Source organism: Citrus sinensis, chromosome 2 (assembly GCF_022201045.2).
Source record: "Citrus sinensis cultivar Valencia sweet orange chromosome 2, DVS_A1.0, whole genome shotgun sequence".
In the NCBI taxonomy this organism is placed as follows: Eukaryota; Viridiplantae; Streptophyta; class Magnoliopsida; order Sapindales; family Rutaceae; genus Citrus; species Citrus sinensis.
In genome coordinates this window covers 17,301,896-17,316,116 of record NC_068557.1, presented here as the reverse complement: position 1 = coordinate 17,316,116, position 14,221 = coordinate 17,301,896, and the positions used below count along the sequence as shown (strand labels likewise).

At 29.4% G+C, this 14,221-nt stretch overlaps 2 protein-coding genes across 7 annotated transcripts in view; one reads left to right on the top strand and one right to left on the bottom strand.

The window, feature by feature from the left end:
- Positions 1-14,221, bottom strand: part of LOC107175808 (chaperonin CPN60-2, mitochondrial-like) — a 78,794-nt gene that overhangs the window by 10,209 nt on the left and 54,364 nt on the right. The gene's annotated exons all lie outside the window — the stretch shown is intronic.
- LOC127899783 (probable voltage-gated potassium channel subunit beta) overlaps positions 4,950-14,221 on the top strand; it is a 76,673-nt gene continuing 67,401 nt past the window's right edge. Inside the window, exons 1-2 of the mRNA XM_052433908.1 lie at positions 4,950-5,473; positions 5,972-6,062. Of these exons, the coding sequence (XP_052289868.1) occupies positions 5,261-5,473; positions 5,972-6,062 (304 nt within the window). The 5' untranslated portion in view covers positions 4,950-5,260. The remainder of the gene's footprint in view (positions 5,474-5,971; positions 6,063-14,221) is intronic.

Here is a 14,221-nt window from a genome sequence, read left to right as displayed (position 1 = left end):
GCCAAGAATCTTTTGAGAGATGTAAAGCTCTTAAGAAAAATATTATAGCTGTTGATCCTGGATCTAAGTATATCGGCCTTGCACTAGCCAACTTCGAGCAAAATTATGTGGAAATGACACCATTGGGGTATAATTGCTTTTCACATTATAGTAAATACTAGTTAGAGATAAAATATAAATTAATTATTTGTGTAACACTATTTTTTTTCAATGTCGCAGACATATAACACAAACTACAAAAGCACAGGATCTGGAGCAACTCAGAAAACATGTAAGTTTATAATATTATAACTATGGATAAGTAGTAAAAGTGATATTCAAAATAAATAAACAATAATTTAACATCTATATAAGGTCCAACTATTTTGTAATCCACGTTAGGTACCCCTTGTTTTTCATTTAGTGATATAACCATTAGACCAAACCAAATAGTTGCATAACGGTGTAGATGCATGTGTTTGCATGGTTACTAACATTGCCATCCCTGATATTTGCTGAAAAATCAAAAGAGTCAAAGGTTTCTAAATCTTAACATGTATGTCCAAATTGTTTCAAAAATTTTTACACTTGAATCCATCGACCTAATTTCACTATTAGAATGAGTGACATTGTATGTGCAGTAATGTAATCTCACGTGCAAATTCCAAAATGCATGAAAAATTAACATGATTTAATATCAAAAATTTTATAACATAATATCTCTTTAATATAAAATAAATTATTTGAATATGTCAATAAAAAAATAATATGTGACAAAAATATATTAATTTGTCAATAATAACAAACTATGACCAAAGTGACTGTGTAGATGCCTAAATTAAATGTTTTCAATGATATTATTAATGAACATGTCCCATACTTCTTAAATTATATGTAATTAAATTTTATTATTTGCATATTAATATCTTCATCTAAATGGAAACCGAACTTCGCCCCTTTGCTTTCTTTATTCCTAAATAACAATTTAGCACTCCTGAACTTCATCCTCCATTTTTTTTTTAAATTTCTACTTGTCATAAACTCAAACCTAATAAAATAATTTTGGTTGAAACCATCATATTTCAGAAACAGATTTTTTTTCATCAACAATAATCCTAACATAGGTCCTTTGGTCTAAGTAGTGGTTTGATTTGAAAATGTTGTTATTTTTTCATAGATGCTCCAAATATAAGATTTATAGCTCTTAAAATTTTGTTATTTATAAACTTGTCATTCATATTCCCTAGAAATTCTTGAACTACACCTTTCCTAAGGATTTTTCTTTTTTAGTTTATACGAATGGTTATTTTTGTGCAAGATGAAAGATAGCATGGATAAAGAATAAATAGTTGTAAATTACAGAGATTTATTCTTCGTCCATAAAATAATTTAATGAATGAGTATTTTTTAATATAAATTATTTAATTAAAAGGTGGTACAAAGAATATTTTTATGGTTTAAATATCCTCAACCTTCAGTTGTTTCTTTGTAAGGGTAAAAATGACAATTCCACATTCTATTAGAATTTTCATAATGATCAATAATGGACAATGATATCAACATAAAAAATTAAAATGAGCAGGACTTGAGTGTTAAAATTTAGAAATACTATTTGGTTAATTTAATTTTAAAAAGAAACATGAATTGTAGCTCAATTTGTTAAAAAAAAAAATTACAAAGAATATATTAAGCAAATAAATTTATGGATTGTATTTCTCTAACGACTTTTATATGCAGATAAATGATCATAATGTTGGTGGTCTGATCATTGGCGACCCGATAGTTGGGGAGTACGATGAGACCGGCGAAGGCTTGCGAAGGGTTAGTCTTAAAAAAATTTAATTTAGTTATTAGTCTTTAAAAATTTTAATTTAGTTAACTCATTTTTTAAAGCATATATTCATTTCATTTTTTTTCTTTGTTTTTTCATTTTATTAGGCCAAGCATACCAAAACGTTCATGAAAGATTTTGATAAATATATCACCACAAGCTATTGCTACCAGAACGAGACAAACTCTAGTGAAAGTTCTACGAGGACATTGAAAGAATTTGAGGTAGCTTGTCAAAAGCCCTTCTTAGATGAAGTTTCGGCAATGAGCATAATGGCACAATGCTTCTGTGATAATTGTGGTGAGGTTTCTGATAATGTTGCCCTTGTGAGAGGACGGAGCATTCATTTTGGTAGTAATGAAGATTAAGATAAATATTATTAAAGGGATTGATGATGTTTGTGGGTATCGTCGCTACAAACCCTCACGAGACTAAACTCGTCCACTAGGGCTGCCTAGGGGTTTAAAGGCTTGTTGCATACGCTAAATGCAACCGTGATTACCTGCGAAAGTGGTGTAATAGGATTTAATTTATTTCGTTTTTTACTTTTAATTGAAAAACTTTGTATTTGAATTCACTAGTATTCAATTACTTACACTGATAAAATTATTTATTTTAACCATCTCCCAATACTATAATACCTGAGATGAAATTTTCTTAGAAAATTATTCATGATGCCAAAACAAGCCCTTCAAAGAACTAACAAGATTAGATTTGGTCACAAGGGCAAATGGATCTGGAATTAGGAAAAAATTCGACGCCAAATATTCCAAATACAACATAACTTAAATTTACCATAAATTCTTCATCTTGGCCCATGTGTTGCAGCAGAACAATCGTCGAATAGTTTAGCTTAAAACCATCGTATGGGTGTTAAAACGACTAGTCGTTTATCGTCCTCAAATTTTTCATGCATGCATTGATCCCTACTAATCAGAGAAAACTATATCTGTCATGCATTATTGCTTTAATCAATTCTTAGAGGAATCAGAGAAAATTAAGGCACAATCTGGATGAAGGAAACCCTATGGCTAAAGCAAGGGCCATATTTGTCGGCTTTACTTGGTACAGAGATTGTTCCGTGAATGTTGCTCTAATTGTTGCTGTGAAATTTACATTAAGAAAAAAAAAAGGAAAATCATATTTCTCATTTCTCATTCAATACTATTTTCCACCCCTCGTCTTCTTTATTTCTTAATTCCCTTTTTTTTTATTCTTCGTCTTCTTCTTGATCGTTCTTCTTTATTGTTAATTTCTTTCTTTTTTAATTTTTTAGTTTCATCTCACGTACACAATGGATCAAACTCAGGAACAAGAATTCACCGATAATTCTTCACATTGAAGACTTCCTTTTACTGTTTACTAATAATTCTTTGGAGACAAGAAATAATTATGGCTGATCATGTTAGTCATAGCCGGTAATGATTTGATTGATTTCACGGTTTATCAATTGCTAAAATTCATACGCACCAAATAGTGAGATGTGCACGGACTATACCTTTCAAGTCTATTATAACCGCAAGATTTCTTCTACACACACGTTAATCCTACACATACAACTTATTATCCCGTTAACAGTGCGTTCATCCATTTATCACTTTGTAACGTCAGTTGGCATCCACAAGCAAACATCTTCTGATAATCTAATCAGACAATTCCAAGAGTTACTATTTCACAAAAGAGTAGGATTATTTATGCTGTAAAAATTACCTTGATCGCTTCATTATTCTATACACTAATATATTAATTTTAAATAATTAAGTTTTAGTCTTTTCAAAAAACAAAAAAAAAATAATTAAGTTTTAATGAGTACATTTTAAATCCACCGGATTAGTTTCAAAATTCCTTTACTCATTAAAACCATTGTTAAAATTTAAAAGTTTATATTATACTTTATAAATCCATCTTAATACCTAATATACGTTTGAAACTAATTCATGATTTTCTGCAACTTTTTTCTTCCATTCTTCTTCTTCTCCTTCTTCTTCTTCTATCTATCCAACCCGTAACCTGTTCATACCCAAAAACCAAATCCCTCAACTTATTAAGTGGAATTAATTTTTTTGCCCATTATTTTCATTAAACCGCTATAAAACATATATAATATCATGAAAAAATAAAGTAATAATAAAATTATAGTTGTAATCAATAATCAATTAAACAACTAAACTAAAGCGCACAATATTTGTCAATGGCATGGCTTTCCTCTTTCTTATATGGTTCGAATTCAATGAAATAGATTTGATTGTTTGAATCTAGAATAGCTTGACTAGTGATATAGTTTTGACCAAATCCAATATTTAACAGCTCAGTTTGATCTGTTTTCAACTAGAGGAGTTGAAGAAAAATTAATAAATATGAAACAATTTTTTTTTTCTGTATACATTAAGCAAATTTAGAGATGACTTCAAGATGAGAGCACGAAGTACGCATTATTAAGTCCATAACAGTATCTTATGTTAGAGACAATTTAATAATAAAGTTTTTTAATACTGAGTCAAATGAGAATTTGGGTTCAAATAATCCTTCATTAAGTTTTATTTTGTACATTATTTATGATTTTAAAAAAACCTTACTTAAACTATTTCAATTTTTATGTAATATGATATTAGAAGTAAAAATTTCAAGATTCAAAGAAATTATATAATATTAACTTATGACAAATTATCTTTAATAGTTATTTGCATGATGAGTAATTTTGTATTAAAATGTTTTATATAAAATTAAAGCAATGGCGGACTCAAACAATTAAATTATTGGGGGGCTTAGATAAAAAGGTTTTAATTTAATTTGGGGTGGTTAATTATTTTTTTACTGTTCACTTAAACGTGTTGAACGTCTCAAAAACATAAATTCTATTATTTTCTTTTAAATTTTAAAAAATCAGGACAATAATTATTAATTTTAAATGTTGGAACTCTTGTGGCACTATTGGAAAAATGAGAAACAATGATACTAAGTTTCTGATACTAAATAAAAAAGTATCAACATTTGATGACCTAAGCGAATTTTAACGTCTTTTACATATAAATGTCAGTGATCATTGATACTATAGTATCATAACCAAACATTGATGCTAATTGGAGAAGTAATTTTAATTTTATTTTAATTTTTTCAATTTTCCTAAATCTAAACGGCATCGTTCTAATTGCTAAAAAGTTATCGATATAAATTAAACACCTTGAAATTAGCTTCTTCTTTTCCTCTCCTTCCAAAATCGATTCCCCCCTCTCTTTCTACTGAAACCCTAAATCTAAAATCAGGGCCAAGGAAATATTGATTCAAGAAACGGGGCCGAGAGTGAGCCAGCTCTCGTACGGAGCGTGAGTCAGCTTCGGGAACCAGCTGGACGTGACGGAGGCGAAGTCGCTCTTGCAGTGCTCCCGCGACCACAGCATCAACTTCTTCGACAATGCCGAGGTCTACGCCAACGGCCGCGCGGAAGAGATCATGGGCCAGCCCATTCGCAAGCTCGGGTGGAAGCGATCCGACATAGTCGTTTCCACCAAGATCTTTTGGGGCGGCCAGGGCCCCAACGATAAAGGCCTCTCCAGAAAACACATCGTCAAGGGCACCAAAGCTTCCTTGAAACGCCTCGACATGGACTACATCGACGTTATTTGTTGTCACAGGCCAGACACGTCGACACCGATAGAGGAGACGGTGAGGGCGATGAATTATATTTACTTGAAAAGAAAACGATTATTGTTCTTGGTATTGGACTAGTGAAGGTGGTGAATTTCTTATGGGCAATCATTTTGTGGTTTCGTGGATTTAAAAAAAAAAAATTGATTCAAGAAACTCACATCACCCGATCCGCTTCACTTCATCAATTCTCTCCCCCCTCCCTCTCTTGCTCTCTCCCCCCCTCTCTCTCTGCGTTTGATTTATGAATGGCTTGATTCCGAGTTGCAGGACGGTCAATTTGATCTGCGGTTTTTATGACTGAAGTTTTTACTTGTTTGCTAATATTTATAATTCGTCCATCCCATTATACTTGAAAGTTGGTGATTCTATTAAATTTTAAATACAACCGGTATCTTTTTATTTAAATCGGTAGGCCAGAAGCAAATCAATCTTTTTATGCATTGGCTGTATTAGTAAATCACATGGATAAAATCACAGGGTTTATATTGTTACTTATTTCTTTTCTGTTTGCAGGAAAATTCCAAGGGATTTGACAGAGGCATCACTATCTGGTGCAGGATAATCCATAATATCAGCCCTTTCTATGTTGTTTTTATTTGGAATGGTAGGTTGCCGCTTGCACAGTTGTGCCTCTTTTGTCGAATATCATGGGTGCATTTTGCATATAAATGTTAAAATATTGTGGTATTTAATATATTATTTATTTGACATTCAAATTTAATAAGGATACAAATGTAAAAGTACATATTTTCGATTTTTTAAGTTGAAAAAAATAACTTAATATTTATTTTTCGAGATTCAGACGAAAAAACAAACATATTATTCAGATTCAGACATTCAGATCTATTCAGAATTCAGACTAATTCAGATCTATTCAGATTTCAGACAAAAAAACAAACGCCTCCTAAGTCTCTAAAACCACTAAATTAATAGCACTCTCTCAACAAAATTACAAGTATTTATCATTTAGAAGTTGTTTTTAAATTCTTTTTATTTAGTTCTTTGAAAAAGAGTTTGGGGCAAAGCCCTCCTTAAATTTTTGTTGGGTACGCCCATATTGTATTAATTTGTCAATAACAATAATGTATATGCCTAAATTAAAATTTTTCAGTAATATTATTCCTGAACTTGCCTTGTAATTCTTAAATTATATTTAATTAAATATTTTTTATTTTAATATTAATATCTTCATCTAAACTGAAATTGAACTTCATCTCTCTACTTTCTTTGTTCCTAATTATCAGTTTAGCGCCCATGAACTTCGTCCTTCATTTTTTTTTAATTTCTTCTTCATAAACTTGAACCTAATAAAATCATTTTAATTGAAACCATCGTATTTCAAAAATAATTTTTTTCATTAACAATAATCCTATCATTAATTCTTTGGACTAAGTAGTGGTGTAATTTGAAAATAAGATTTCTCTATGATGCTGTATGGATTTTTACAATGTTGATAGTGGGATTAATGTGGACCCTTAGATATAAAAGTTTGAAGCTGAATCATTCATTTAATATAATACATAATTAGATAATTAATTAAAATATAACAGGTAACTTATAGGTTGCGAGTAAACATTAATTTGTTAATTTTAAATTAATATCAATTTAGAAAAAAGTCACTCACCCCCCTAAGGTTTGCTTAAATAATCATACAGATCCCTTTAGTTTCATAAATGGTCACACAGACCTTCTTAGTTTCATAAATGACTATTATACCTTTTGATTAAAATAATATTTTTTTAATGATGGATTAAAATAATCTAAATAAATATAAATATAGTAATAAGTGAAAAATAATAAATAAATATCATATGATACAAATAAAATGTTATAATAAGTATAGTTGATAATATAACATGTACAATGAAAATTTTGCTAATATTAAGTTATTATTAGTCTATCTTGACGGATTAACTACAATCTATTAATTCAAAAATTGATTTTAAGATTGATATTAATGTAGACATAATTGTAAAAAAATAATATAAATTTTATAAATCATTGTGAATGATAGGTATAATTATTTAATTTTAGTAGTATGTCAAATAGATTTTAATATTAGTAAAAAGAATATGAAAAATAAATAATGTTAAAAAAATTTTGTTGATATTGAAAATATTTTACACTTATTTAACATATTATATTTTTTTAATTTAAGGAGTTATGTATGACCATTTAAGTAAAATTTAGAGGTGTGGGTAGTCGCTTCCCTATTAATTTTATAGCCTATCTAAAGTACTATACCATTCTATATCATACATCACACTTAAGATGTTGATTTTATTGAAGTGTTATGTTATTAAAAATTAAAGGGAAATTATCATTCGTATACCCTATAGATGCTCTGTTATAAAAAATACTACAACACTTTGAGGGTGTATCAATCGTCCACCCTAAGTTGATAAAATGTATCTGCCGTCCACCAAATCGTTACTTGTCGTTTAAATAGGATAACGACATAGGGGTAATTTGGTCTTTTTATATGATACAAGTGATAATTTAAGGGTAACAAATGATAATAAAAGAATTTAAGGGTGTACAAGTGATACTTTTTAAGGGTAAAATCGTCAATTCGCTATAATTATGTTAACTTTCAAACGGCAGCTAACGGTTTGGTGGTCGACAGATAGCTTTTGTCAATTTAGGGTGGACGATTGATACATCCTCAAAGTGTTGTAGTATTTTTTATAACATAGCATCTATAGGGTATACGAATGATAATATCCCAAAATTAAACTTTGCATTTATAATGTACTACAACTTTAATGTAAAATGTAATAAAAAATATAAAGACATTTTTTAGTAGTCAATTTTAGCTTTCTTTACAAAATAGTATTATAAAAGAAAATTGGTAAAATGTAATAAAAATGGCATGAGAAAAGGTTAGTAGAGGTGATTTTCCTTGTAGTTTTAAAACATATGAAGTAATGGACACACACACATATTCAGTACTTCTATTTACCCCTATTTATTAATAAGTGGGAAATTAAAGTCGTAATTACGATAATGTATTATGAATTGATATGTAAAATATAAATACTAATAAAAGCTAATTTGTAGACTAATAAAGTAAACCATATTTTATGGGCACTTGATACATTAATCTAAGGTCAAATGAGATATATCACATGATATTTCAAACCGTAGTCCAATTTTCAACATTTGCATATGGTTTTATAAGCTAGTAAACTAATAAAATATACCATGAGAAATCAAAGGCTATTGTATATATTGCACCATTGGATATATATAAATATATATATAGACACACACATATAACTTCCGTTAATCTTCCATGGCCATGCATTAGAATAAAATAATCTAACCGCACAGCTATATCCGATTGATAGATTTTGAAATTAGTTTGATTACATGATAATCGAATTATCTTATAACATTAAGGATATGAATTAAGTATCATTTTATCAATTTTGAGTATCGTATTGAGTTTTCAAATTAATTAAGTGTTGAAACTCTTTCATGTTTTGCCTGACATTACTATTTAATAAAATTACAAAAAGCCAATATGAATTGTGTAAGATACATAGTAAAATAAACTTTAAAATGTAATTAAGTATTCCCATGAATTTTGTGTAATTAAACAAAATATGTTATTTTAGTGAAATTGTTAGAATATTTAAAATTGTAGGGGTGGTCACTAAAATTTCTCGGACTTGAGCAAACTACACGATCCCACGCGGTTTATTTTGAAAAATACAACTTGTTAACCGCTGACTGTTGGTAGAATAAGTTCCTATAAACAAAACACAATTCAAACTCATATTTGCAAGTAGCAAACAATATCTCATCAAGGAACAAATTTGAGTGGAGTTTTTGGTGAATCAATCTAAATAAATTTGATTAGAGTTTTTTGTCAATTAATCAAGTTTTTGGGTTTTCAAAAAATTTATGTTCAAGGTAAATATGGGAGCTATCATTACAAGAAAGCAATGGATATTGATCAACAAAGTTAGTATTGTATATGTTCTTTGTAATTTGATATTTAGAACTGTTATGATTATTTTGTTGTTGAGTAGAGAGATGGTTATGTGGAGATTTCAGCTATGTAACCATGTAATGACCAATGCTTTAAAATCAAACACTTGTTCGATAATTTGACAAACAAAAAAAAATTAAAAAACATGTAGAAATGTAAGAAAAATGAGCATGTAATGTCTGGCAGTCGTGCTTATAGGGGAAAGAGGCTGAAACAAAGAACTAATACATTTTTTAAGTTGGTTGCTTCAGTGATTCTGAGCAGTCAGCATTCTTTAAGCCATATTTTCATGTAGAAAACTTCAAATAGAAAACCATAAAATTATTTGAACTCCTGAGGAATAAATATTTCTAGACATGTATAGTTTGTAATTTTATTCCTTATTAATTGATATCAGTTAATGCAGAAACTTCGGGTCTTGTGTAGTTTCAAGAGAGTTATGACCTTTGTGCACTAAATCGTGAATATCTTTAAGAAGAGAAGTCCAAATTTTATTTTATAAATTTTGTCCATAACTAGACACATTTATCTATCAAAGAATTTATATGCAATCTCATATATTATAGATCAATACAGTTAAATAATGAAATTTGGCTTATAATCATAGACTTGGTTGCTTCAGTGATTTTGAGCAGTCAGCACTCTTTAAGCCATATCTTCATGTAGAAATCTTCAAATAGATAACTGTAAAATTATTTAAACTCCTGAGGAATATTATTTCTAGAAATAAATAGTTTGTAATTTTATTCCTCGTTAATTGATATCAGTTAATTCAGAAACTTCGGGTCTTGTGTAGTTTCAAGGCAGTTGTGGAAGATTTGGTTCTCTTTCAGTTTCCTATATGCAAATAAGTTTTTCAATGATAAATTTTCACCACATGCGTCTTCAATATTGTCCTTAATCGCTGCGATCTTCACCCCAAACTCATCTCCCTTGCCCACGAAATTTTGACCACTTGATTCATTTTTACTAGTTTGAACATCTTTACTAGAAGAGTTCATCTTTTCCTTCCATGGGTGTGATTGCATATGAGTTATATTATGTTCAAGTGCTTCAACTACACTATACATTTTTTGTACCAATGCATAAGTATCTAAACTGTTCCTCTTCAGCTCACCAAGTTCATACATGACAGCGGCAAGATTAAAAGTCATCCCATCAATTTTTTCATTAATGTCAATTCCTTCTCATGGTTGCAATTTTGAAAGTTTGTTTCACCCTCTCCGTTTGTTTTTATGCTATTATGGAGCCCTCCATCATCTTTTCTTTCCATCTGCATTTTAATGTTAATATATAGTCAATCGTGTGACATCAAGTATATTTATAAAATAATGATACTAACAAATAAAGTATCAATAAACAAAAATGAAGATTTTAACATCTATATTTTCATATGGGGCTTGCCTTTAATTTTTAGAATTTAAAGACCGGCATTTAAATTTCAATTGTAAGTATTAGTAGTCAGCTGAATTCCCTCCTCAAAGTAATATAAATTCGTAAAGTGCAACGGAAAAATCTCTTGGCGATATTATACTCCAGCAAATGCAAAGTAGACAACTAGACTGGCCAAATTCTGAATGTTGAGACTTTTAAAGATTGAACTTTCTCTTGTTGCCTTCATTGAGAAAATGACAGAGAATTAAAAGAGAGAAAGTTCATTCCCACCGCATAAAGCCTAAGAGAGACAAAATTATTAATCTGACTCTCGAATCTTTAGGTCTTCACAAAAGAACATATAAAAAACTTGAAAAAAAAATAATTTCCCCTTCAGATCCAAAAAGCATTTTGCTTCTAATATTGTTTTGCATGCTTTAGCTGTAGTAATTAGTTGCTTTCCGTGTAATCAACAAAACCCCAAAAAAACGACACTAGAAACTGTGGTTTTGATCATATGTGATAAAGTGAATTGAACTTCCCAGCAAGGGCTTCAATCTAAAAAGCAAATAAGCCATTCTTTGTGATTAATTAATTACAACTTAATTACTTAATTATTTCTCTTGCATACGTAATTAGTTGACTTTTTTTTTGCTGTAATAAATACCATGAATTGTAAGAATCATTAACCTTCTTATAGGCCTCATAGATGATCGTATAGATAATGCTAATAAACTTTCTTCAAATTAAGTTCATTAATTTCATATTTCTGTCCTATATTTATGCTTCCAAATGGATAATTTTCTTGAGAATTTTCAACATACTAAGTTATTTCTTGTCCAGTGTTATTCTAACAATTAAGAAAAATAAGAAAATCTTTTAAATAAGATAAATGAATTTGTCAAAACTAATCTATCATCAAACAGATACATATCCACTTGCCTAGTTGCCTTGCGGATTAATTAATCCTGCATTCGTTTTAGCACTGTAATAGCATAATCACATAATCTACCACCAAATATGCTATTTATGCTTAAAGTTAATATCAATTAACAACAAGGTTGTTATGATCACTCTCTAGTGACAATAAAACACCAAAAATGCAGGTGTCATTATATATCTAAAAATAGACTATATATCTAACAATAAGCTAATAGTAAACTCTTTCCTAAATTAAAAAAGCTAGAAAGTTGAATAATTAAATGGATTCGCAGCTTACATAAATATGGAACTCTAAATATTTTGTTTATCTGTACATCATGAAACTTGAAAAAATCCAAACTAAAGTAAAATTTCAACATGGCCGACCAACTAACTTTTCATTACCAAAACATATATAAAAGAAAACATCATGAAAGAGTTTGCAAAGCCTCACATGACATTAAGATTATGTATCTTACTCTCCGTGCACCTTGCCTCATGGTTCTCTCCCCTTTTACTTTTTCTCTATGGCTGGTAATATGTGAACCACACGAGCCTCTAAACCGCCTGGTGCCTTTAGGCACGTTATAGAATGATTTTAAGCAGCGTAGGACAGATCTTAAACCATGGCAGCAAATACTCAAGGCAATAAATTGACAATACAATAAAAATACAACTATTACGTTATTAAAAAATTTCAATTTGAAAATATGATTAAAACTACTGAAATATTTATTAAGAGAAATTTATTGAATCTCTTTCATCTAATCATTAGGAGACAGAGATAATCTTAAAGAATCCAATTATAAAAACATGAACGTGAGAGATAAAGAGAGATTGTATTTGACTATATCTCTGTTTCTTTTTCATTTTAAATTTAAAATTACCTATTTTACAGGTTTGTTAACCAATTAACATAATTTTCAAATAATTAAAAATTTTCATTAATATAAATAATATGTACTGTTGATTAGATCTAACGGTATATATTTCCCACACTACTGATACCGTAAAAAAATTACGGCATCATAAAGGGACCCTTGAAAATATTATTATTATTATTTTCATAAATGCTCCAAATATAAGATTTATAGCTCTTAGAATTTTATTTTTTTTTCATAAAGGGTCCCTTTATTCTTCTTGGTTGAAAGCATAAATAAAGGGTCCCTTTATTCTTATTCTTCTTAGTTGTTAGAATAATATTGGACAAGAAATAATTGAGTATGTTGAAAATTCTCAAGAAAATTATCCATTTGGAAGCATAAATATAAGACAGAAATATGAAATTAATGAACTTAATTTGAAGAACGTTTATTAGCATTATCTATACGATCATGCATATATGAGGCCTATAAGAAGGTTAATGATTCTTACAACTCATGGTATTTATTACAGCCAGAATAAAGTCAACTAATTACATATGGAAGAGAAATAATTATGAAATTAAGTTGTAATTAATTAATCACAAAGAATGGCTCATGTGCTTTTTAGATTGAAGCCCTTGCTGGGAAGTTCAATTCACTTTTATCACATATGATCAAAACCACAGTTTCTAGTGTAATTTTTTGGGGGTTTTGTTGATTACATGGAAAGCAACTAATTACTACAGCTGAAGCATGCAAAACAAGATTAGAAGCACAATACTTTTTGGATCTGAAGGGGCAATTTTTTTTTTCAAGTTTGTTATATGTTCTTTTGTGAAGACCTGAAGATTTTAGAGCCAGATTAATAATTTTGTCTCTCTTAGGCTTTATGCGGTGGGAATGAACTTTCTCTCTTTTAATTCTCTGTCGTTTTCTCAATGAAGGCAACAAGAGAAAATTCAATCTTTCAAAGTCTCAACATTCAGAATTTGGCCAGTCTAGTTGTCGACCTTGCATATGCTAGAGTATAATATCGCCAAGAGATTTTTCCGTTGCACTTTACGAATTTATATTATTTTGAGGAGGGAATTTAGCTGACTATTAACGTCTTACAATTGAAATTTAAATGTCGGTCTTTAAATTCTAAAAATTAAAGACAAGCCCAATATGAAAATATAGATGTTAAAATCTTCATTTTTGTTTATTGATACTTTATTTGATAGTATCATTATTTTATAGATATACTTGATGTTACACGATTGACTAAATATTAACATTAAAATGCAGATGGAAAGAAAAGATGATGGAGGGCTCCATAAAAGCATAAAAACAAACGGAGAGGGTGAAGCAAACTTTCAAAATTGCAACCATGAGAAGGAATCGACAAAGCTTAATGAAAAAATAGATGGGATGACTTTTAATCCTGCCACTGTTAAGTATGAACTTGGTGAGCTGAAGAGGAACAATTTAGATACTTATGCATTGATACAAAAAATGTATATTGTAGTTGGAGCACTTAAACATAATATAACTCATATGCAATCACACCCATGGAAGGAAAATATGAACCCTTCTAGTAAAGATGTTCAAATAGTAAAAATGAATCAG